The sequence below is a fragment of the Microtus oregoni genome, unplaced genomic scaffold, assembly GCF_018167655.1.
Source record: "Microtus oregoni isolate MIOR12 unplaced genomic scaffold, Mior012 000005F_ref0000423, whole genome shotgun sequence".
NCBI lineage: Eukaryota > Metazoa > Chordata > Mammalia > Rodentia > Cricetidae > Microtus > Microtus oregoni.
In genome coordinates this window covers 23,380,803-23,407,261 of record NW_024543064.1, presented here as the reverse complement: position 1 = coordinate 23,407,261, position 26,459 = coordinate 23,380,803, and the positions used below count along the sequence as shown (strand labels likewise).

The window sequence follows — 26,459 nt, the reverse complement described above, 5'->3', positions numbered from 1 at the left end:
GACACTGCCAGCAAACAAGCTCGCTCAGGAGGGTATAGAAATGTGCTGTTTTATTACAAAGAGTCTCACAAAATGAAAATATCTCAAAAAGGAAGCTAGGCTAACACCTCCACCTGCAGAGTTAGGGGAGACAGGGCAGTGGGCGTTTTTCTGCTTGCCTGAGTCTGGGGAAGGGTATAAACAGAACAGATCTAAAAGTGGCTGATTTTACCTAAGCCTGAAAACGAGGGGTCCCAGAAGACCCAGTCACCCCTTCTGGAAAGCTTAATAAGGGCATCTTAACAGAGCTCCTAAAGCAGGCACTTGGCAGTTCAGGATCTTTTCTTCTGGTTGTTTTCTTTCCACTCAGACCCTATGTGGTTGAAAGCTAAAACCTGAGCAGGATGGACAAGGTGTCTTTGGGAAAGAGTTCTCCCAGCACCTGGGCTCTGGTCCCTGGTTCCTATCTAGTCCTTGGAGACATTATATTTAATATATTTTATATAAATACACAGAGGAATAGAAAATATAAAATCTGAGAAATTGGGAAGCCGCCAGAGTTGCAGATCTTGCTCAAGCTAACTTGACCTCTTCTTTGACCCTGTGGAGAAAACAGACTGCCATGAGAAAACCACCTCTAGAGGGCTGGAGAAGGATGGCTACAATGACTTCCACAGGACCCTGGCTACCCCAGGTGATTGCTGGGGGCTGGGGCTTCCTAAGTTATGCAGAGACCCTGAAAGGGGCCTTTGTATGCTGAACCAGCTGTCCCTGCCCCTTCCCTTGGTAGAACACAAGGGGGGTGATGCTCCAATGCCAGGGAGATGGCCAGCAGCTCCTTCCTCACCCTTTGGCTTCTGGCTTCTCCTCCTTGGTTTTTTCCTCTTCTGTGACTTCTGGAACATAAGAGCAAAGGGCTGGTTGAAAGCCTCCGAAGACTCAGGTCAGGCAGTGAGATCTTCTATCCTGAAACCCCATCTTCAACATTACAGTTTACAGGTTACAGAAAAATGAGAAAAGCCCATCCCAGGTCCTCTGGTGAGTCTGGCTGAAAACAAACAGGTTAGACCAGTTTCCCAGCCAGTTTCAGCCAGAACACAGGCAGAGGCAGCCCCCTGGGAAACGGGGCAAAGTGCTGGGAAAAGAGCTTGGGTGCTATGTGAGAGGCAGGCTCAGTCAGCCAGCAGAGACCAAGAGTCATTGTTTTGTGGGTCTTGCTACTTCTAGGAACCACTGAAAGGCTCAAGAAACCCCCACAGAAGTTGGTGGGGCCCAGGTCACCCTTTCCTGTGCCCTACATAGACCCATGTCCTGGTCCAATGCAAACTCACCCTTTTTCTCTTCTGGATCTTTTTCTTTTTCATCCTCTGTTTTGACTCTTTTGGCTTTTTTGAAATTAGAAGAGTTCTTGCGACCACCTTCTCCCTCCTCATCTGAATCAGAAAATTCTTCCTCACAGGCAATCCGTTTGTCAGAGGAGCAGACTGGGGAGAAAGTGGACAGAAACATGGGTATGAGAGTAAGGGGCTATTTCAGGATCTATGCCCAATGTTTTGAGTGTCCTTCAAGAAATACCACAGGGACTGAGTGGCAGAGTGGTGCCTGGCACATATGAGAAGGTGCTGGGTTCCATCCTCAACATCCCTCCAAAGACACCAGAAGATACCAAGACAGGTGGGAGTAAGGAGTCTCAAAGCTAAGAATTCCCCCCACTCCGCAAGACAGGGTTTCACTGTTTAGCTCTGGCTGTCCTAGAACTCACTCTGTGGACCAGGCTGGCCTTGAACTCACAGAGATCCGCCTGCCTCTGCCTCTTAAGAGTGCTCGGATTAAAGGCTTATGAAATCAACACGTGGCAAAGCTAATAATAGGTAGAGTTTGGAAGAGATGAGAAGCGAAGGGAAGTTTAGAGCTGCCTACTGAGCAGGGCATATAGTCTTACTGGAGATGCGTTTGTCAGGGTCTTCTTCATCCTCGTCACCACTCTCCTCTGGGATGGCATCCTCAGGGATTGCCTGCATTTGGACGCCAGGCGCATGGGGCAGCATTCTCAAGTTCTCAAAGAGCCGCTGCCTACAGTTAACGGGATGGGCTGTGGTTAGAGACAGAGCAGACCTAGCCTGTCAAGAGGCAGCTTGGCAATGCACTCACTTGATCTTCTCCAGGTATTCATTAGTGTTCTGGTTAGTCATATTGGAAGGGCTGATGTGAAGTTTGAAGTCCGGTCCAAAGTATTCAAAGTAGTCATTGTATGGCAGTTCTGAGGGAGCACAGGAGAGCAGAGTCAAGACACAGCCAAGACAGGGCCCAGAAAGAAGCATATGAAGCTTCCTCTGGGTCCATTTACTCACCTAGAAAAGACTTGGACACCTACAAAAGTTTAATTTTTTTCTGTTGTGTCTTTTTGAAGACAGGGCCTCTCTGTGGCCAGGCTGGCCTGAGTTTCCTTCCCAAGGGCTGGAATTACCCTTAGGACCCACTGTACCTGGCTAGAACACCATTCTTTTTTATCAGCACTAGTGGAGTGTGTGTCTCTAGGATGGGAAAGGTCAAGTCCTAGTGTAGAATACTTGGCAATCCTCTATTCACTAGCCTATGCAGTAGAAATCCCAAACATCGAAATAATTGATAATCGAAATAATAACTGATAGGGAAAAACTGATGGTTACACTCTGCCTATCACAAGACCATTGGGAAAGAAGTTGTAAATGGGGAACATGAGGTCCACTCCCACCCAGCCCAGCCTGGTCCTGGAGCTAATACCATTAGGTATTTCTGTGTCCAGGGCCACAGCTGTTTCATAAGTCCAGCACCGAGCAACATTCCGGATGGTATATCCACCTCCTCCCAGCATCAGCATAGGCAAGTTGAAACTCTTGACAAACTCCACACACTTGGCATGCCCTTTGGAAGGAAAAGGGACGGTGGTTTACACAGGAACTCAGTAGACCCTGCCCACCTGTGTGTGTGCTACCTGGTCTCACCTTTGATGGTCAGATTGAAGCAACCTAACCGATCCCCAGATAGGGAATCTGAGCCACACTGTAAGACCACTGCACTAGGCTGGAACATCTCCATTACTTTGGACATGACCTAAAAAGATACACCTTGATATCAAAAACAAAACCAACAAACAAAACCCCCAACTGATACAGCACTTTCTTTTCACTTTCCACATACTGCGTGGTGTGTGGCAGACAAGAGTTTTCCAGTTTGAACACATCTGGAAAGATACAACTCTGACTGAGCCTTGAATGATCTCCCCCGTCAACTCCCTAATCTACTTTTCTTCACTGCCAAGCTCCCAAGATGAAGCTTCACAACCTCTAGCTGCATCTGCTCTCGTCAGGTAGCCCTACAGATTTAAGCCTTATACGGAGCCATTTTATTTTTGTATATTTTATTCTCAAACCTAAGCATATTTTACTCAAAAGTCGAAACTGAAGCTTCTGTCATCTTTACTAAGTACAAAACACGTACTCGTCTAAGTGACCACATGACTAACATTAAATAGTGTATTAAAAGTTTATTAATTTTTGTTTGTTGGTTGGTTTTTTGAGACAGGGTTTCTCTGTGTAGCTCTGCAACCTGCCCTAGAACTTGCTCTGTAGACCAGGCTGGCCTTGAACTCAAAGAGATCTACCTGTCTCTACCACAAGTGCTGGGAGGCTGGGCACCACCACGGCTTGGCCTATTTATAAAATATAATACTTGAACATGTCACTCAAGGTCCCTTTGAAATACAGATCCTGACATGCAAAGATTTTTAAAGCTCCAACATCCACTTCCTACCAGCTCCTTCCATTCCTCCCCAACACATTAACACAGCCTGCCTCACTCCATACTCATGCTAACCACCTCTATGTTGCAGATATTCCTTTTGTCCAATGTCATCCCTTTAGTCTTCACCTCCTTCCTTCACATAGGTAACTCCTCAATTTAACAATAAATAGCTGGGCGGTGATGGTGCACTTGGGAGGTAGAGGCAGGTGGATCTTTGAATTTGAAGCCAGCATGGTCTGTAAAGGGAGTTCCAGAACAGCCAAGGTTGTTACACAGAGAAACCCTGCCTTGAAACCCCAACCTCGACCAAAAGAAAAGGAAGAAAAGAGCCGGGCGATGGTGGCGCACGCCTTTAATCCCAGCACTCGGGAGGCAGAGGCAGGCGGATCTCTGTGAGTTCGAGACCAGCCTGGTCTACAGAGCTAGTTCCAGGACAGGCTCCAAAGCCACAGAGAAACCCTGTCTCGAAAAACCAAAAAAAAAAAAAAAAAAAAAAAAAAAAGAAAAGGAAGAAAAGAAAAATATTAGTGTTGTGTAACAGTCTCTGATTCCATCCTACAGGGAAGCTCCTTAACAGGAAAGGAAGGTAAAAGGACTCAAATTGCTTTAGGAAGTTCCTGAAATTGGGACCACTCCCTGTCAGAGTCAGCAAAGAGGTTCTCAGACCAGACCAGTTGCCTGGAAGAAACAAACCAGCTGAGATGCCTGGAAAAGATTTTGACCAACTCAAGTACCTGGAAAGGACACCCTGCTGAGCTGCCTGAGGCTGTGCAGTGTGCTTCAGGTTCCCAGCTTTTGTAATCTGTCACCCATGCTCGGTCGGCTTTGGTGTCTGAGTCACTTTTATTCCTGTAAGCAACCCCTTACCAATACGCTTATAAGTAACCCCAACAAACCTAACTGATTCATCAAGTTGGACTTTGGTGGTATCTGTACTTTGGTTTGTCGTGGGTCTCTTATCTGGGATGAATAGACCTGTTATGTCTCCCCAGGAAAAGTTTTGGCGCACAACAACTGACCACAAACTGTTGGGTACATATTGTTTACCTCCCACAAAGATTGTGCCTTACATGTTACGGTTCTAAGCAAAGGCTAGACTCACTGAGGAACAATGTCTTGGCTATGGTGGGTGCTTTGCTACCTTCCCAGAGTAGCCTGAGAGGTGACTTGGGCACTTACTGGCTTGAAAATGGCTTCATAGGACTCGTCATCGATCCCATCTCGGAGGGGGTAGTTAACAGCGTAGTACTTGCCTTTGCCAGCACCGATATCCTAATCAGAAGGAACAGTAAAATAAAATGGAAAGACAAATAGAAGGGGATTCAAAGACAGGGTTGGAAGACTAAGGAAAGAGACAGTGGTTCTGAGAGACAAGATGAGCCCATGAGATGGGCAGGCCACATTCCACAGTACAAGCTTTCTGGTGGGTCACGCAAGAAAAGCCCACTCCAACTCTGCCCAGAGTTTTCTGTATGCTCCCCTCTCTACTTTTACTCGTTCTAGGAAGCTGTGAATGGCAACAGTAAGAGAAGAAAACTTCTTCCAATTGGCTTCAAAAAAAGCTTCTTGTTTCAATGTTCACTGTATCTAACCTAACAATTTTTTTTTAAAATATTTATTTATTTATTAGGTATACATTATTCTGTTTTGCTTGTATGCCTGCAGGCCAGAAGAGGGCACCAGACCTCATTACAGATGGTTGTGAGCCACCATGTGGTTGCCGGGAATTGAACTCAGGACCTTTGGAAGAGCAGGCAATGCTCTTAACCACTGAGCCATCTTTCCAGCCCCCTAACAATTTAATCGGTACCATTTTCCCACCTAAGGGCGACTGGCAGGGCAGAGCTCTCACTGTATTCATGCTAACAAACAGGTGGAGCAGACTTGGGAAGGGCACAAGTCCATTAACGTCAGAGTCAGGCTTCCATGCAGTGTTCTGGAGAGTCCACTGCTTTCAGTTATATGGCTAAAGGGGAAGGGGACCTAAAACCCTGAGATGACTCCCAGTACCCCTAATCCCTCACTCCAAATTCAAGCTTAAGTGATATAATAGTGTGATTCAACTGAGCTATGTTGAGGAGGGAGGAACAATGAACCACTGACTCCTTGTGTCCCGATATCCCTCTTCCAGAATAAAGAATGAAAGAGACTGTCTAGGTGCCTCGGATGATAGTACAGTATTCTGAACGGCACAGGACAGGACCATTAGAGCTGAAGGTGAGGCGGTTGGTCTTGAGGGAGTTCTCACCCGTAGGTCCCCAGTTCCTGGGAAGTACTCTCCATATTTATGAAAGGACACGGTCATGACCCGATCTGTGGTATAGAAGGCCTCTTCCACACCATCGCCATGGTGAATATCAATGTCAATATACAGCACCCTCTGGTGATACCTAGGATCAAAAGGTGGTCAGAGGTCTGGGGCTCTTTGAGGATGGGACGCGCCAAGGGCGCCAGGTCCCAGCTTACCAGGCTAGCTGCCTCCCTCAGGTATCTCTAAGCACCAGAGACGTAGAAACTGGCTGAAGGAAGGTGGAAGAGCGGCCCGGTGTCTCCAGAGGCCTGACCAAGCCGACCATGTCCGATCTTCCTACTCTACAGCCAGGGTCAACTCCAGTCACACAAGGACACTCTGGAGGCGGGATCTGAGCAGCACCTGCCCCAGATCTTGCGTGGGCTCAGATCAAACCAAGACCCCGTCAAGGAGAGGGTGGCTAGAGACACTCATGGAACATATTCTAGCCAGCACACCATAAGAAAACCAAACTAGGGAGGCAAGCCCAGGGGAGAGGGAAGTGGGAACCTGGCCTAAGATGCTCCTCCAAGACACAAAGTCAGGCAGGCATACTTTAGCAGTTCCAGGATGGCCAAGACGATATCATTGACGTAACAGAAACCAGATGCTTCAGACTTCTTTGCATGATGCAGACCTCCAGCCCAGTTCACAGCGATGTCCGTCTGCTGCTTATTAAGTTTCACAGCACTTGCTGGGCACAGAAAAAGAACACAAGTCTGTTACTACACCATTCCCCTTCCCCCTTGAACCCAGAGAGAGATGGTTTATCATACAATGCAGACTATAAAATTCACTAGTCACCCACTTTTCATTTCAATAGGGAATAATATTTTTTTGTTTTGTTTTGTTTTAGTTTTTCAACAAAGGGTTTCTCTGTGCAGCCCTAGCTGTCTTGGAGCTAGCTCTGTAGACCAGGTTGGCCTTGAACTCACGGAGATCTACCTGCCTCTGCCTCCCAAGTTTGAAGGCAGCCTGGTCTACTTAGTAGTTCCAAGTATGTCAGGGATACATACGGACCTTGTCCTAAAAAAAAAAAAAAAAAAAACAAAAAAACAAACAAACAAAAAAACCACTAAAACAGTGTTTCAGAACACATGTATATTGTGTTAACTGTTGTATGAGTGTTTTGCCTGCATGAAGTATATGCATGCCGACATGGATGTTATGTGCACTGTTAGTGCCTGGTGCCCTCAGAAATGAGTAGAGCACACTGGACACCCTGAAACTGGAGTTACAGTTGTGAACCACTATATAGGGCCTGGTAACCAAACCCTTGTGTAAGAATAGTTAAATATTCCTAAATACTGGGCCATCACTCTGTATTTCTTTCTGATATCTGATTTAATTTCACATTATTCTATTATTCATCAAGGTCCTGAGACCCTATACTATATTTTAATACATAGCCTAGATATGTAAGAGGCCATACCATCTATCTATACTGTAATATTTATACAACAAAACTGTTTTATAACACATTTCTCAAAAACACATCCCCATCCTTAAACCATGTACAACTGCATGTTTAAGGCAACACACTAAGGTAACCCAGACGTCACTGCGGAAATGAACTGTGAGGAATATTATGACACCAGATATTAATGACCTCACTTTTTCATAAGACACAGATGTCCATCTTTTGTTTACAGAACTTTGTGGTTCACAAATTGCTTTTATATACAGTGTCTTCACAACCACTTAAGGTCTGCAGAGGATTCCTGTATATAACCTCTCCTGGCCGGAGAAGGGAGTTAAGAACACTCATCAGCACTGTGTCAAATACCTAAAGTAAAAACCCACAGCACCACCTCCGTGGCCGTAAGTCAGCGCTCAAAGGTTTCGTCTACGAGGCAGATCTCAATGTTAACAGGCTAGCAGTGTCTCAGGAACTGATTTTGTTTCCTTACCCACAGAGCCACCAGTAGACAGCTGACAGAACTCAAACAAGCCATCAAATACAGGACAGTCCTCACCAACGTTGACTTGAAAGAAATAAGCAAAAAGTTAGTTTGAACAATTTCTTTCATTTTTTAAATTTAGATATTTATGAACCAATAGGAAGAAGAAAAAACCAAAAAACAGATTCAGAAGGCCTGAGTTCTAGCTTAGGTTAACTTCTTGGAGATTTAGGCTATCAAATATAATAAGCAGTAATGATATTCATTTCAACCAGTCAGTGGAAAAATTAAGAGACCTCCCCTCATTTTAGAGACATGATCTCACTGTGTCCACAACCCGGTCATGAACTCCTGGCCTAATTTATCCTGCTGCCTCAGCCTTCTGAGTAGCTAGAACTACGGCACACACAGCCTTAGAAATCTTATAGGGAAAAAGCATTTTGCAATTTGGAAAATGCTGGTGAAGAGGAACCTACACAATAGTGTTTATGGCATGCCGCTCACTTCTAAGCACTTTAAATACCTGATGCACTTATCCTCACACAATCTTCTGAGGTAGAATTTATTCCCATCTTATAAATGAAGAAATAGCCTCAGAAAGTGAGCAGAGAGAGACCTATATAATTATTTGCTGAGTGCCAAAAGCATTCCATATGTTGCTGAGTGCTTTAAATACCTGATGCATCTTATCCTCAATCTTCTGAGGCAGAAATTTGTTCCAATCCTATAAATGGGGAAATGGGCTCAGAGAGGTGAACTGCTAACAAATACGGGAGGCAAAATTCAAGCCTTCGTGCTGTGCTGTCTGACCTAAAGGCATGAGAAAATGTATCCTGATGTTTTCCAAAGTGCTTTCACATATACATCCTCCTTTGATCCTTGAAACTCCCAAGAACTGAACAAGACAAGACTCGAACCCACCGTATACAGTAACAGGGATGTGCAAAGGAATTAGTGATTTGCTGAAGGCTATCTAACCAGGTAGCATCAGAACCAGAATAGGATCTAGGTGTCATGACTACCACAGTCCAGTGCTTTCCACTGCACAAGTGAAAACTGGAGCTATTTCAAGCCGGTGAGGTGAAAGTACAAAGTAGGGCATCGTGTAGAAAATACATGCAAACAAGAATGCAAATGAAACAACAGACAGGAAGCACACCTGGAGGGCGGAGTGTCAGAGGAGCCCCAGGTTATCTCCTCACAAAAAGAAAACTATTGAGATCAGGGGCAGGAGTGGGCCTTTATCCTTATCCCCTTCTCCAGTCTTTTATCAATAGGGGTTTCCAATGTAGAGCAAGAAGCTGGGAAGGGCTAGCCTGGATTATGGTAATATTGAGACAAAGGTATTATTTGCAATAACCTCCAGAAATATCAACTCTGTGCCAATGAGCTGGCTCAGAAGGTAAAAGTGCTTACTGTGCAAGCCTGGTAACCTGAGTTCAATCTCTGCAACCCACAAAAAAGGAATCAACTCTTACCTCCACCCATAAACTTATAACATGCTCACACACACCTCCATCACACACAGAAATCAATTTTTTTAAAAAAGTTACCAACTCCAGTGTTACTATAATGTGAAGAGAGCCCCAAAGCCGGGTGGTGGTGGCGCATGCCTTTAATCCCAGCACTCAGGAGGCAGAGGCAGGCAGACCCCTGTGAGTTCCAGGCCAGTCTGATCTACAAGAGCTAGTTCCAGGACAGCCTCCAAAACTATAGAGAAACCCTGTCTTGAAAAACCAGTCCATCTCCCCACCAAAAGTGCCAACTCTGGCTTACTTAAGGATGACTTCTCCCTACTTTCTTGGTAAACACTGGGAAGAAGCTATGTCCATAAGTACTTTGGTCCCTGGAGTCAGGCTATTTATCCAAGGGCAAATAGTTCTCCCTCTGGCTTTTTCCCTGCAGGAAAAGGTCTTGGTACCTGAGTTTCCAAAGGTTGGTTTATACCCCTTTTGTGGGATATGACATTCCCTGACATCCCCATGACGTAAGGGATGCCCTGTATATGTGTTGCTTTATTGGTTGATGAATAAAGCTGTTTTGGCCAATGGCTTAGGTGTATTCCTAGCTATTCTATTACTCTTGTATCACCGAGGCTGTGGCCTAATGGTAAGGTTCCCATGCTCTTCTCCTTCAGGAGCTACATGGCATCTCCTTGGCTCTGCCTACTCTATCTCTGTTTGGATTTCCCCCTTGGCTAAGCCACTCTGCTAAGCCACTGGTCCAAACAGCTTTACTCATCAATCAATAAAGCAACACATTATACAGAAGATCGTCTCACCATTCCCATGGGTGTTTTAGACAAATAACCATCAGCACCCAATTCAACATATAGCTCACACAGCCAGTCTGTTTATTTTCAATTCAGGAAGTTATGGGGCTGAGCAGTGACTGACACTTGTAATTTTGGCACCTGGGAGGTAGAAGAATGATAAAGATTCAACTTAGATACATGGTTTGAGACTACATGAGGCTTACTGTCTTTAAAAAGCATCATTCTAGGAGGGAGGGTCATGCCTGTAATATCAGTGCTTAAGAAAGTCTCCATGAGTTTGAGACCACACAGCAAGTACCAACCAGGTCTAAATAGTATTAGACCTATCTTAAACAACATATGGCAGCACTGGAGAAACCTGCATAGGATTAAAGACTAACTCTGGGATACAAGTTACACCTTGGCAATAAGGTCACAGAATGGGGGAGGGGATCGGAGAACTGGCAAAGTATAGAAACAAGAAGCTGTGCCAGGGGTCTTCAACCGTATTCATCGTGTCTTCTTTCTTGGGCTGTGAGGAAACACGGGTGTTCATTGTTTTTGATAACTGTTTTTTGTTTTAAAACAGGCCTCACACTGTAGCCCACTCATTCACTACGTTGCCAGGCTTCACCCGGGCTCCCTGACTTCAGTATTACCAGCATGTGTCACTAAACCCCACCGCTTCTTGATTTTGTTTTTTGAGTCAGGGTCTCACTGTGTGTAGCCTCAGATGGCCTGAACTCCTGTATTCTAAATCATCTCTAGAATAGTTATTATACCTAACACACTGTGCATGTTACAAAAATAGTTGTTACAGCAACTATTGTTTAGGGAATGACAGAAAACAAACCTGCTACTGTTTAGTAAAAAAGCATTCTTTGTTTTGATACAAGGTCTTACTCTATAACCCAAGATAGCCTCAGTCTCTCAAATGCTGGGATGACATTTCTGGCTATGAATGATTTTTTTTTTAAAGAGTGGTTAACAGAACCACAGACATGGAATGTAGGGACAGGAGCCACCTTGCCATCTAACTCTGATAACCTCATTTTACCACATGGATCAGTCTGCCAACAGACAAAAATGTTACCTGACTGCTCCACCTCCTGAATCTATCTCATGTTCCCCCCCAATTTATTTATTTTTATTTTATTTGCATTGGTGCTTTGCCTACATGTATGTCTGTATGAGGGTGTCAGATGTTGGAGTTACAGACAGTTGTGACCATGTACAACGTTATGTCAGATCTGATTACAGATGGTTGTGAGCTACTATGTGGGTGCTGAGAATTGACCCCAGGTCTAGGACCCAGGTCAGCACTCTTAACTGCTGAGCCATCTCTCCAGCCCCATTCTCATCATCTCATCAGCTTTATGTTCTGAGTATCTGCTCTAGAAATTACATTTATTTAGGGTCCCATCTTGATTTACTAAATATGAGCAGAGCAGACCATTTGGTCAAGGCTCTCCAAGTCTCAAATAATTTTTACGTGCACCAAGAGCACATCAACTCAGTTGGTTTAACTCAGACCTAACTCCTTAGGTTAGGTACTATTAAATATTAATAAGAGTCTGTAGGTTTTGCTTACTGCAGCAGTAAGACATTTCAGAAAGCACTTCACTGAGTGACATCTTAAGTTTTTACTACTTTGATTCCGAAAACATTATGAACCAAGTCTAAGGATTCATGAGGTTGAGACCTTCATCCTATTTACCTTTTCATTTTTTAAGATGAATTTTGATTTTATGTTAGTGGGTGTTTTGTCTGCATGTAAAATGTGTACTGTGTACAGTGCCCAGATGCCAGAAGGGGGCATTAGATCATCTGGAACAGATGGCTATAAGCCACCATGAAGGTGCTAGGAATCAAATCTAGGTCCTCTTGAAGAGCAATCAGTGCTCTAACCGCTGTCCAGCCCCATACCCATGGAATTTTCAATGAGAAAATTATAGACCTACTATTTTAAACATACAACCTTCTATTTTCTAAGAAACCAGAATACTGGCACAGCCACACCTACAACTAAGTGGACTAAGTGGTAACTGAGCATTTGAACCAAGACACAAAATCTCAGGACCATGAAGAAAGATCAACATAAAGGTGCTTGCAAGCAAATCTGATGGCATGATCTTGATCCCCAGATAATCAGTAGGAGAGACTCAACTTCAAGTTGTCCTCTCACACCTCCACATGTGCAAACACATGAAAAATAAATGCTTTAAAAAAAAAAAAAAAACTTGCCGGGTGGTGGTGGCGCATGCCTTTAATCCCAGCACTCGGGAGGCAGAGGCAAGCGGATCTCTGTGAGTTCGAAACCAGCCTGGTCTACAGAGCTAGTTCCAGGACAGGAACCAAAAGCTGTGGAGAAACCCTGTCTAGAAAAACCAAAAATAAATAAATAAATAAATAAATAAATAAAATAAAATAAAAACTTGGGCTGGAGAGATGGCTCAGCGGTTAAGAACATTGCCTGCTCTTCCAAAGGTCCTGAGTTCAATTCCCAGCAACCACATGGTGGCTCACAACCATCTGTAATGGGGTTTGGTGCCCTCTTCTGGCCTGCAGGCATACACACAGAATACTGTATACATAATAAATAAATAAATAAATATTTAAAAAAATAAAAACTCATTTTCTCACTGTAACACAGGCTGCTTCTCTAATGAAAGCTTGTTTTGTTGACAACTGAGCTTGGTTCTGTTGTCAATGTTTCATGGAAACCTCTAAAGTGATCTGCAGGAAAGAAATGATCGCCATGAAGTCAGCAAGACTTTGTCGATTCAGAAAGCAAACACACTTCAATCACAAAAGAGGATTCAGGTGTGACAATGTAGCCCTAAGTTTGAACAACACTTTCCCACGGCTAAAAGCAATCACAATGCCTACAAATAAGGTAAGGCTTTTGAGATGGGATATACTCTGCAGTTCCAGGTCCCAAGAGTCACCTCATCTCTAGTGTGTCCTTTGTGGCCTCTAAATTCTAAATACGAAGTAAGAACAAATACAAATGGACAGGAATCAGAAGCCACACAACTCATCCCAAACAGAAATCTTAGGGGAAGTGTCTTGCACAATCAGTTAAGAGCAGAACCAGTGTCTACTGTCTGCTTCTAAGCCAGAGCCTTTCCCATTAGTTAGAGCACTGTAACCCTAACTGGACAAAGTCCAACTCTACTATTTACAATCAGGAGACAAGAAAAACCAGATGAGATGAGAAAATAATACACTGGTACCTTTTGGGGACAAGACAAATCAGCTATGAACTAAATGGGGGCCAAGGTGAAATCCAACAGGGAGCTTTAGAGTGGAGTAGGGATGGAACATACTTACATCTCTGCATCTGCTTGCTGTACTCAGACATGTTATCTGGGCGAATGGAACGTAAAAATTTAATGTAGTCATCACTGTGGTACTTGGTCATCTCCTCAGCATTGGCTTTGTGAGGACGCTAGAGAGTATAGAAAGAAGGGCGTGTCAGCCTTGACCAAAGTTAGTCTTTTTTTTTTTTTTTTTCGAGACAGGGTTTCTCCACAGCTTTTGGTTCCTGTCTTGGAACTAGCTCTTGTAGACCAGGCTGGCCTCAAACTCACAGAGATCCACCTGCCTCTGCCTCCCGAGTGCTGGGATTAAAGGCGTGCGCCACCACCGCCCGGCATCCAAAGTTAGTCTTTACTCTTCTAGTTGAACCACTTCCATTTCCTCCAGCACCTACAGTCTGCTTTTCTGTACAATGCCTGTCCCATTACAGCAACAGCTCGGTGCTAGACAAAAACTAATATGCAAAGCTAAGTGCCTCATGAACAATGACTTATTATTCAACATGTGTCATGATCCAAAAGGCTCCAGGAGTTCAAGGGAAGGGTGACTAAAGATGATTAAAATATCTGGGAATTTTGTTATTTTGAATCTTTTGAGACAGGGTCTCATTATGTAGTATGGACTGCCTTGAGATCTACCTGTCTCTGCCTCCTGGATGCCAAGATTAAAGATGTAAGCCATTATATCATTTTTTTTTTTTTTTTGGTTTTTCGAGACAGGGTTTCTCTGTGGTTTTGGAGCCTGTCCTGGAACTAGCTCTTGTAGACCAGGCTGGTCTCGAACTCACAGAGATCCGCCTGCCTCTGCCTCCCGAGTGCTGGGATTAAAGGCGTGCGCCACCACCGCCTGGCTTATATTTATTTTTTTAAAGGTTTATTTATTTATTTATTAGGTATACAGGGTTCTTCCTGCACATATCCCTGCAGTCCAGAAGAGGGCACCAGATCTCATTATAGATGGTTGGGAGCCACCATGTGGTTGCTGGGAATTGAACTCAGAACCTCTGGAAGAACAGTCAGTGTTCTTAACCTCTGAGCCATCTCTCCAGCCCTATCATTTATTTTATATATATAATTTATTTATATGGGCAGGGCTGTGATTTGAGATAGACTTTCTCTGTAGTCCTGGCTATCCAGGAACTTGCTCTGGAGACCAGGCTGACCTAGAACTCAGAGATTCACCTGCTTCTGCTTCCCGGGTGCTGGGGATTAAAGACATGAGCCACCACCACCTGGCACTGGGAAATCTTTTATAAACCACTGCACCAAGAATTCTGATCAAGTCCTTCCCACTAAAACTTTGGCATGTAGAAATTTCATGATTACCCCAATGTATTTCCTCACAGTATTATTTATTTCATTGTATGTGTATGAGTGTTTTGATTGCATGTATGCCACATGTGAGCAGTACCCACGGAGGTCAGAAAGGGGCATTAGATCTGGAGTTGGGAGTTACAGACAGTTGTGAGCTGTCACGTAGATGCTAGGAATTGAATGTAGGTTTTCTGGAAGAATAGCCAGGGCTCTTAACTGCTGAGCCATCTCTCCAGACCCCAAGCCTCCTGTGTGACTATGCAGTTCAAGTTGACCTCAAATCCACAATTCTACCTCAGCACGAGTGCTGAGCTTACAGTGTTCACCATCACCACCAATTCTCCTTCCTCCTTCTCAAAAGGTCTCAGCTGACCATGGTAACACACACCTCTACTATATAGCACTCAGGAGGCAGAGGAAGATTACAAAGACCAGGACCACACACACAGTTCAAGGCCAGTCTAGGATGTGTAAGACTGTCTCAAAAACCCTTGGGAGACAGGACAAGTGGATCCCATCCAAAGTTACGAACAAGGCCAGCCGGGCTCTCCACAGATAAGCTTGTCTGGGAGGGGGACAGACTCCCTTCTCCCTGTCCCTTAGTGAAAGGTCACCCTGAAAGATGGCCATCTTCTCTATGGCTACACAACACTTATTGTTTTGTCTGTGCCCGTCATGTTCATATTTTATTGGCTTCACTTGAAGTAGAATTTTGCCAGTTACAACAGAAATGGCTACCCTGGGGTACACTTGGCTAGAAATGCAAATAACTAACTCTGGGCACTATTTTGGACCTCATTTAATCCTTAATGTAGGGAGAAAAGAAAAAAAATGAAATTAGTTTTCACCAAAAACACCCAGAGGCCAGGCAGAGTAACTCATATTTGGAATCACAGGACTGAGGAGGCTGGGACAAGAGAGGGAGTTTAAGTCCAGTCAGGGTCACACAGCAAGTTCCAGGTCAATGGAAGCTACAGAGAAAAGGGGTTTGTTTTGTTTTACATTTAGTTTATTTTGCATGTGTAGGTGTGTGAGTGCCATAGTGCACAGTGGACTTCAGAGAACAACTCTTCAGGGCTTGGTTGTCTCCTTCCACTTTGTCGATTCTGGGGATTGAGCTCAAGCTTGGCAACAAGTGCCCACACCCAGTGACCAATCCTGTCAGGGCTCCACAAACTGTGTTATAATACTAAGCCCTTTGCCATCTTCAAAATATTATCAGCAAAGTGGTTTTGGCTATGACTTCTAAGATACCATGTAAATTCTAACTTCATTTTGGTCCATGTGCTGAGTTGAACACTCACAATTATTTTTTTCTGAGACAGTCTCACCCTGTAGCTCTAGCTGTTCTACAACTTACTCTGTAGACCAGGATAGCCCTGAACTCAGAGACTGGTCTGCTTCTACCTCCCTAGGGATTAAAGGCATACACCACTATGCCCAGCTGAAGGCTCACAATTTTAATACGTACCCAGTCAGTTCTACTACCCAGTTATCCTTTAAGACTTTAAATTCGGTAGTACTAAACAATTTCTTGTCACATGTCCAACAGCACTTAAGTTCAATTTCTCTTTCAGAATTTCTCTTCTTTCATTTCTATTAATGAACCCAATATCCACCCAGGGTGAATGTGTCATTTAAAGTCTGGATGCATGCAAACAAACACACACAAAGGGGTGGTACACACAATTCTATAACTTCAAAGGCTGAGGCTGGAGGATCATGCTGAAGGTTACATAGTGATTTCAGGGGGAAGGGGCCCAATGGAAAGATTGCTCAGAGGTGAAGAGCACTGCTGCTTATCTATGGGATCAGGGTTCAGTTCCCAGCTCCACATGGCTACTCACAACTTTAACTCCAGTTCTAGATCTGACACCCTCTTCTGGCCTGCATGGGCACTGCATGCACATGACATACAGACATAGATGCAGGCAAAACAAAACAACCACATAAAAATAAAATGTAGGGCTGGAGAGATGGCTCAGTGGTTAAGAGCACTGTCTGCTCTTCCAAAGGTCCTGAGTTCGATTCCCAGCAACCACATGGTGGCTCACAACCATCTGTAATGAGGTCGGGTGCCCTCTTCTGGCCTGCAGGCATACACACAAACAGAATGTTGTATACATAATAAGTAAATAAATAAATATTAAAAAAAAAAAAATAAAATAAAATGTAATATAGAGCCAGGCATGGTGGCACACACATTTAATCTTTTAATCCCAGCACTGGGGAGGCAGAGGCAGGTGGATCTCTGAGTTCAGGGCCATTATGGTCTACAGAGTGAGTTTCAGGACAGCCAGGGCTATAAAGAGAACCCCTGTCCTGAAAAACCAACCAACAATATAAATATTAGAGGAAAGGGCAAAGGAGAGTGTCAGGAAGAGGAAAAGAGGGGGAAAAAAATGAGAAAATGAGGGAGGGAAAAAGGGGAGCTGGGGAAAAGGAAAGAGGGTTCATTGGTTAAAAGTACTGGCTACTCTTCCAGAGGACCTGGGTTCAAGTCCCAGCACCCATATGGTGGTTCACAACTTCTTGCAACTCCAGTTTCAAGGGAATCAGATGCCCTGTTGACTTTTCTTGAGTACTAGGCACTCACTGATACAGCAAAACACCCATAGCTATAAAATAAATTGATTAAAAAAAAATCTCACAGAAAAAATAAGAAAGAATACCATATAGAAAGTTATCTCTAGGAAGACAGGGTGGCACATACCATTAATCCTAGCACTCAGAAGAGGCAGGTGAACTTCTGTGAGTTCAAGGCCAGCTTGGTCTACATAGCAAGTTCCAGGACAACATAAACCTTTGTCTCAAGAAAAAAAACAAAACAAAAAAACCCACCAACACTGGTGGTGGTGCACACCTTTAATCCCAGCACTTGGGAGGCAGAGGCAGGTGGATCGCTCTCTGAGTTCAGGGCCAGCCTGGTCTACAAGAGCTAGTTCGAGGACAGGAATCAAAGCTACAGAGAAATCCTGTCTCAAAAAACACTCTTCATCCTTGGAAATAGATACAAATTTGTTTGGGTATTGATAAAAACGGCCCAAGAGATCAAATTGCAAAATCCATTAAAGTGGGAGGATGGCTGGAAGATGGTGAATGATCAAAATACAGCAAGGGAATTTTGCTACTAAATTTCTAGAATGGGTTTTCCCCTCTTACACAAAGGAGAGAGGGAGTGGAATGTAGCTCAGTTGGCATGGCACTTTCCTAGCATGCCAAAGCACCAGCACCTGGGAGATGCAGGCTCAAGGAAACCAATAGTTCAAGGTCATCTTTGCCAGTTTTCCCTCCTAGCTTTCTCAGGTGTCTCCCCTAGCTCTGAAAACACAATAAAGGCATCTGGGAAAGAAAATTCATCTACATTCAGTCTCTGAAATGCTGAAGATGTTGTTATTGCTAGGTTACTTAAGCTGTGAAGATAGCCATAACAGCCAACTGTAAGACTAAAGTAACAGGTCCTGAGCCTGCTTTCCTCATTCCGACTGTAGAGATAACTCCAAAGGTAACTAACTGGCCCTGCCATTTCTGTTGTTAAATTTTACTTCATTTTAGAGACAGGGTCTCCCTGTGTAGAACTTAGAGAGATCATTTTTCACAACTTGGTGAGCTGGAAGCCAATATGTATTTGGGAGGCTGAGGGCAACAAGACTGCATAAGGTTGGGGAGAGTTGGGACTATACACACAACAAAACCCTGCCTATAAAAACCAAAAGAAAACAAAATGCTCTCCATTTGTTCCTCACTGCCTCCAGAAGAGGTTAACTAAAAAAGAACTGAGCCAAATTTAGTCTACAGGAATATTGGTCTGTTTTCCTTGCACACCTGTTAAAAAACAGAAAAAGTCTGGAGATCACAGCCTATGTATAAGGTTGAGTTCTACCAACAAAAAAATAAAACAAAGACAAAAGCCTTGAGCCAACATTTTAAACTTAGGAAGATATTATATAATCCAAAGTTCAAGTTTTTCTTTTAAAATTGGAAGTTCAGACAAAATTCGTTAGAGCTGTATCTGGAAAGGACACATGAGCACACTGAGGCCGGGGATGCAGCTCAGCCAGGACAGTCTTCCAGCACATGAGGAAAGAGACCTGTGCTCAAGACCTCAGCACTGTATGAAGATAGCCATGGCGCGTGTGCCTATGAAGTTGTAATTCCAGAGCTTTAAACACAGCACTCAGAAGGAAGGATCTCAAAAGGGGAAAAAAGAAATCTTTATCTACATGCCAAAATAATAGCCACTGAGTGAATGAGCAGCTGAAGAGAGGAAGAGAAAGACTACACATGGGGACTGGAGCTTACGAAGGTAGGCAGGGGCAGAGTCCAGTAACTCACATAGATTTCCATTTTTCGGTAGAGACCATAGTTGAGTAGTAAATTGTGAGTCATGCGGATTCGGTGAGGCTTCATCGGGTGGCCTTGTCCATAATAGTAGTTTCCAACATCACCTGAACAGAGAAGTGTGGTTTCATTTTAGTTAGGTTTATTGAGACGGAGTTTCTCTGAGTAGCACTGGGTGTCCTGGAACTCACTCTCGAGACAAATGCTGGGATTAAAGGTGTGCACCATAACTTGCAATATGTGTGTGTGTGTGTGTGTGTGTGTGTGTGTGTGCATGCATGCCAGTGTAGGGTCTATGGAAACAATCTCCTGTGAACCATCTAATGTGGGTGCTAGAAATTAAACCCTGGTCCTCTGAATAAGCAAACAGTGCTCTTAACTGCTTAGCCATCTCTCCAGCCCTAAAAAGAGGTTTTAATAACATAGTTAAACACTCTCCTAGGAAAACCCAGCAAACTCCCAGAACAGTAATATACATTTCTAATTTCCATGATTCTTTCCCACCTTGAATAGGAGTAATTTCTGTAGTCCCCACATAACCAGCACTTACGTGTTGAGTCTAGCCTAGTTTCTCCTTTTAAAGCATAGGAACTGGATAAAATCTACTAGGAAAGAAGGAGCAGGCAGGGAGGGGACTCACCTCACCATACCTCTAAGGAATTCTTTCCCATAATAAACCACATCCTATAGATAAAACCAAACATTCTTGTTTGTTTCATCTATAGAAACAGCTTCTACCTGGTCCTTGGCTTGTGACTCATGCCATCTGACAAACTATAGTCATCTGAGAGGAGGAAATCTTAATTGAGAAGATGCCTCCAGAAGATCAGGCTGTGGGGCCAACCTGCAGATCTTTCTTTCTTTGTTGTCTGTTTTGTTTTTTTTTCCCCTTGAGCCAGAATTTCTCTGTGTAACAGCCCTGGCTGTCCTGGAAGTCACTCTGTAGATCAGGCCAACCTCTTAACTCACAGATCTACCTGCCTCTGCCTCCCATAGCACCTGAATTAAAGGCATGAGCCACAGTCACCTCCACCACCACCATGACCCAGTAAACATTTTCTTCATTAACAATTGATGTGGGAAGGCCCACATTGTGCAGCAACTCTGAACTGGTGATCCTGGGTTGAATAAGAAAGCTGCCTGAGAGTGGTAGTGGCCTATGCCTTTAATCCCAGCACTCAGAAGGCAGAGGCAGGCTCTGAGTTCAAGGTCAGTACAGTCAAAACCATGTGGGGGGGGGGTGGAGTGGATGGACGCACCAAGGACAACTTGCACTAGGCACACCAAGAAAGTTCCAAAAAAAAACCAAAAAGCAGGCTGAGCAAACTATGTGGAACAAGCTAGTAAGAGCACCCTTCTATGTCCTCTCCATTAGCTCCCGTCTCCAGGTTCCTGCCCTGCCTTCCTTCAGTGATGAACTACAATGTGGAAGCGTAAGCCAAGTAAACCCCATCTTCTCCAACTTGCTTTTTGGTCATGGTAACTAAGACACTGTCTTTCCATTTTCATCTGTTACTGCTCACCATCACCCTGGTTGTCTATTTTTGTTAGAAAGCTTCTGTTGGAAGCTGAGCTCGGTATTTACTTAAATACACCAGGTATGGTTATCTACAATCATAATCCTTGCACCCAGGAAGCTGAGGCAGGAGTCTAGAGAGATAACCTGGGATGCATGGTGACATACTGCTTCAAAAGCAGAAGCATCACTCAGGAGGTGGAGGCAGGTTGATCTTTGTTGAGTGGTCTACAGAGGAAACTCCAGAACAGCCAGGGCTACGTAGAGAGACTCTGTCTCGTATAAAATGTATTATTACCAACGTCATGTGTGTGACTAAAATGTATGTGTGCTACAGAATGCACATGGAGATGGGGCAACCTCTTAAGTAGTTTTTTTCCACTTTCACACAGGTTCTAGAAATCAAACTCAGGCTTTTGGGGCAAGCACTTACACTTGCTTTTTAATTATTTTTTGACACATAACCTGTTTCAAAAGCCCCAAACACTTCATGGGTCCACGTGATTGATCTTTTTCTCTAAAAGAAATCTATATATAGCACTTTACTCATTTTGTTTTGCTTTTACATACTTATTTATTATATTCATAAGACTCAAAGGCAAGGACAAATATATTTTTTATATCCTGAGGCTCAATAAACAACCAATGAATTAAACTGAAACTCAGGAAAATTAAGTGTCTGCCTAAGATCACTCAACTCTGATTCCAAATCTAGAACAAAAAGGCACCTTAGATTTCTGGGCACCTATTATTTCAAGTCTGCATTTACTCTGAAAAGCTCTGTGAAACCAAAAATGGAGACTTGCAAACGTAATCACAGCACAGACTGATCAGAGGGGAAGGATGACTACGTGCACCTTATTTGTAGAAAGTCCTTAAACAGTGTTCCAAACTCAAGTGGTCATTTTATTGTTTTCAGACAGGGGGTCATTATGTAGATCAGGCCTGAATTTGCAGCAATCTGTCTGACTCAGCCTTCCAAATTTGGAATTACAGATTCAAGTCACCACTCCCAGCTTAATGGTTTTAAATCAGGCTACTTTATAAAAAGTAATTATTTTGACTGGGCGCAGTGTAGTGGCACACACCTTTAATCCAAACATTTGGAAGGCAGAAGCAGGCTGTTCCCTGTGAGTTGGAGGCCACCTTGGTCTCACAGTCAATTCCAGACCAGCCAGAGCTACAACAAACAAATTCCTTCTATTTAGACACTAACTGTTCTCTTTTAGTACTGGGGATCAAATCAAGAGAATCATGCTGGGCCATGGTGGTGCACATCCCAGCACTTGGGAGACAGAGGCAGGCCAATCTCTGAGTTCGAAGTCAGCCTGGTCTACAGCAGTTAGTTCCAGTACAGGCTCCAAAGCTATCCATAAAGTGGCATATATAGACCGATCTGAGTTTGATGCCAACCTGGTTTACACAGTAAGTTTCAGGATAGCCAGGCCATAATACAGACAAATCCTCTCAAAAATAAAAACCAAAATTGGAAGGAAAAAAAAGTGGCCTATAAAAGGCAGAGTGACTTGCCTACTACTACAAACCTGACAGGCAGAGCCAAGTCCGAGCCCACCAGTAACAGAGCTGTAAGCCTGCACATCTAGTCCCTTCTCCAAGGTCTACTTTTCTCCTGGCTCCCATTTCACAACTGCTGAAGTTCCTACTCTCCAAGTGTCCTACAGCACTTTCATGACAGGAATACTCCTGGATTCACTGCACTGCAATAGGCTAGTGGAAAAGCCAAGGTCTTTTTGCCTCTGGCTTCCAGATGTTGAGATTACAGGGCTGTGCTCTTCTGACCGGCTCAAGAGTATTCTTACCTCACCTTGAAGACTTCTTACACTTTCTCCCTTCTACCCTTCCAACTTCCACACAATTTCCTCGTCACTTGTCCCTTCATCACAGACCAGCTGATGACTAGTACGCCTGCATAGATTTTTGCTTCTAGCTGATCTGTCTCCTCTGTAACCTCTATTACCAGCAAGCAGCTTCTATGCTGCGTCTGCAACTTCTTTGGTTTATTTTATGTATAGACTATTTGTTTGTAGGGAATGTTTTTGTTTTTCCAGTGGGGTCTCTGTGCATGGCCCTGGCTGTCCTGGAACTCACTTCTGCAGACCAGGCTCCCCTTGAACTTGGAGATCCACCTGCCTCTGTCTCCCACACAGGCATGTGTGACCACTGCCTGTCTTTCAAGGCTTCAAAACAACAAGACTGCGTCAAAGATGTGTGTGGTGGTGCTCAGCCTTAATGTCAGCACTCTGAAGGGGAAGACAGGTGATCTGTTAGCTCAAGGCCAGGCTACACAGCAGAGGCTCTGTCTCAAAGAGGAAGAAAGAATTCCAAGCTAGCTGGGTGGTGGTGGCGCACGCCTTTAAACCCAGCAGAGGCAGGCGGATCTCTGGGAGTTCGAGGCCAGCCTGGTCTACAAGAGCTAGTTCCGGGACAGGCACCAAAGCTACAGAGAAACCCTGTCTTGAAAAAAAAAAAAAAGAAAAAAAAAAAGAATTCCAAGCTAAAGTGGCCTTTCCACCTCTCTACGTATTCTGATACTACTGCAGTCTAGCTTTTACACCATCCTTGCTGGCTTCTCCACTCTCTGTCTTTCGGTCCTACAACTCAACACTTTCTAGTGTACTAACTTCTCTAGCCATTCTCTTAGGTATTCTTTGTCCACTAAAAAAGAAAAAAATTCTTTTTTTTTTCAGTGGTAGCCCACACCTTTGCTCCCAGCCTGGAGGAGGCAGAACTCTCTGAGTTCAAGGCTAGCCTGGTCTACAGGGTTCTAGAACAGTTAAGGCTACACAGAGAAACCCTGTCTTAAAAATAAATAAATAAACAAATAAATAAATAGCAGGGGCTGAAGAGATGGCTCAGTGCTTAAGAGTTCCACTTTCCTGAGGACCAGGGTTCAATTCCCAGCATGAATACAGCAGCTCACAGCTGTCTCTAACTCCTGTCCTAGAAAACCCCATATCCTTATACAGATATACCTGCAGGCAAAACACCAATGTACATTAAAAAATAAATGAAATAAAAATTTATCATTTATTTTGTGTGTATGAATGTCTTGTCTACATGTATGTCTGTGCACCACATTAATGTCTAACAAATGAAGCCTTAAGAGGTCACTGGATCCCTTGGAACTAGAATTACAAATGCTTGTGAGCCACCATGTGGGTTCTGGGACTTGACAAACCCTCAGTACAAAGTGTTCTAAAACTGCTGAGCTATTTATTTATCCAGCCACTCTATTTTATATTAATTATGTGTGTGTTGTGTGTCTGTGAGGGGGGTATGGATGGACACGAGTGCACGTGTCTGTGAAAGCCAGAAGAGGGTGTTGAATCCGCTGTAGCTGGAATCACCCAATATGGTGACTCTATGCACTACCAACTGCTAAGCTATCTCTCTAGGCCCTTTCTTCATTTAACCAACAAATACTTATTGAAAATTGAAAGGGAGGAGAAAATTATGTAATCCTACCAATCTCAAAAGAAAAAAAAATTTAAGTCTACTATGAGCTACCGACATTTTAGGAACTAGAAATACAGATATTTGGGGCTGGAGAGATGGCTCAGTGGTTAAGAGCACTAACTGCTTTTTCAGAGGACCCGGGTTCAATTCCCAGCACCCACATGGCAGCTCACAACTGTCTGAAGATCCAGTTGCAGGGGATCTGAAACCTTCACACCAATGCACATAAAATAAAAAATTAAATAAACTTTAAAAAAAAAAAGAAATACAGATATTTTTCTCCAAAAGTTTATTATCTACAAGAAATAAGAAAAAAGACAAAAGCAAAAAAAGCCAGGGGGACTGGAGAGATGGCTTAGCAGTTAAGCCACTAGCCGCTGTTCCAAAGGACCCAGGTTCAATTCCCAGCACTCACATGGCAGTTCCCAGCTGTCTATAACTCCAGTTCCAGGGGCTTTGACATCTTTACAGAGATACATGCAGACAAAATACCAGTGCACAAAATAAATAAATCAAAAAAAAAAAACACAAGATAAATAAATCTTTTTAAAAAACTGGCAACTGGGCATGGTGGGCCAAGCCTTTAATCCCAGCACTCTGGAGGTCAAGGTTGTCTGATCTCCTTTGAATTTGAAGTCAGCTTGGTCTACAAAGTGAGTTCCAGGCCAGTCAGTGCTACCCAGAGAAAACCTATCTCCAAAAACAAAACAAAACAAAACAAAAAAATATAAACAAGATTGTTCTTGTGCTAAGGGCATCACCGCTCCGGCACTGAAACAGGAATGTGGCTAACAGTTAGAAGACAGTCTGACAAATGAGCAATCAGGGCCACTGAACCTTCTTAGTTGGCTTCTTTAGATTTCAAACTGGCCAGGTCTAGGTGTAGTGGCACATGCCTTTAATCCCAGCAGTCCAGAGGCAGAAAAGTGTGAATATTTCTGAGTGAGAGGCAAGCCTGGTCTACAAAGTGAATTCCAGAACAGTCGGGGTTACATAGAGACCCTGATTTCAAAAAAAACAATAAAAAAATAAATAAGAAATAAAAAAGCAATTTCAACATAGTTTCTTCATCCTCTACAACCTGAGTGATTCTATCTTTCCTAAATCAACTATCTGCACTATTTTATGCTGACAATTACCTAAAGTAACTGTCTTGTGAACTTCAGACCTAAAGAGCCAATGGCCAACTGACTGGCTGGCTACACGTCCCCTAAGCAAGTTACTCCGAAAGCGTGCAAACAAACGCTAGACAAAGTAGTGCGGGCTTGGAGTGAGCACTCGGAGAGATGAGGAAGAATCTCGATCTCAGTTCAAGACCGACCTGAGCTACACAGTGAGACCCTGTCTCATATAAAGGTGCTGTCTCCTTCACCATGCCGTCCCCTCAACTTCCCTGGGACTGGTGAGCCACTCAGTTCTCAGGTCCTAAGCAATGACACACATCTGTCTGCTCCTTTCCCCTGATCCCACACTAACCCAGAAAGGTACTAGTGTCAGAGTCTAGCTCCCCCTTCAGACGGGAACTCCAGGCAGGAAATGTGACTCGCTGAAGCCCTCCAGCCCCAACAGAAACACAACCCAGAACAGAACAAGCCACTCCATACTGGATCAATGAAAAAGTCGGTTTGAACAAGTTACATCTTTCCACCTCGCATACCCGAGGAGCCCCATCTCCCAACTAGGAACGGCTGGCCCGACTCCTAGACTTGGGGGGAGGGTGGGGGAGGGGAAGCGGGTGGCCGGTCCTGCAGAACTCACCAAAAAAAAAAAAAAGAAAAAAAAAAAGACAAGGGGACAGTGAGGGACCTTTGTAGTCTCAGCAGAAAAAGGTGTCCTGGCAAACCGTCTCCATCAAATTGTGCTCCCCGAGCCAGGCTCAGCCCTCCCTCCGGGAGTCCCACTCCAACTTCCCGTCAGATTCCCTGAGAACCTCCCCTACCGATTTACCCCAGGCTACCCCTTCCGCGACCCCCGGACTCGGCCTCAGCCTCGACTTCCTCTCCTCACCTCAACCTCCACCTTCAGCCTCGACTCCCCCCCCCCCCCCCCCCCCGGTCTCCCCCTCAGCTTCGACCTCCTCTCAGGCTCCTCCCTCCGCCGCGACCTCTTCCCAGCCTCCTCTCCCAGCCTTTCTCCACCGCCCGGCCCCCACCGCCCGGCCGCCGCTCACCGTCGTAGTAATAACAGACTTTCCTCTTGGTGCCCTGAGTCTGCGCCATCTTGACTGCCGTCCGGCCCTCCCGTCAGTCGGTACGCCCGCCCGCCCGCCCGCGGCTCCTCAAGG

At 44.3% G+C, this 26,459-nt stretch overlaps 1 protein-coding gene across 1 annotated transcript; it reads right to left on the bottom strand.

The window, feature by feature from the left end:
• Window positions 1-33: 33 nt before the first annotated feature.
• Window positions 34-26,459, bottom strand: Hdac1 (histone deacetylase 1). The gene is made up of 14 exons (XM_041652138.1): window positions 26,346-26,459; window positions 19,177-19,289; window positions 13,541-13,658; window positions 7,963-8,037; window positions 6,608-6,746; window positions 6,011-6,152; window positions 4,942-5,034; window positions 2,964-3,072; window positions 2,743-2,883; window positions 2,131-2,239; window positions 1,922-2,052; window positions 1,311-1,463; window positions 827-875; window positions 34-580 (listed from the first exon to the last, which is right to left on the bottom strand). Exons 1-14 carry the CDS (start codon window positions 26,392-26,394, stop codon window positions 553-555), a joined length of 1,449 nt encoding a protein of 482 aa, XP_041508072.1. The 5' UTR covers window positions 26,395-26,459; the 3' UTR covers window positions 34-552.

What these genes read in the sequence shown, in the direction of transcription:
- Hdac1 (XM_041652138.1), bottom strand. Translation starts at nt 26,394, where the DNA reads ATGGCGCAGACTCAGGGCACCAAGAGGAAAGTCTGTTATTACTACGAC. An exon ending in GTCTACTGGTGGCTCTGTGG is followed by an intron (nt 6,747 to 7,962) that starts GTAAGGAAACAA and finishes TTCTGTGCCCAG; the next exon opens with CAAGTGCTGTGAAACTTAAT. An exon ending in CCCTGACAAACGCATCTCCA is followed by an intron (nt 1,464 to 1,921) that starts GTAAGACTATAT and finishes CTTTCTCCCCAG; the next exon opens with TCTGCTCCTCTGACAAACGG.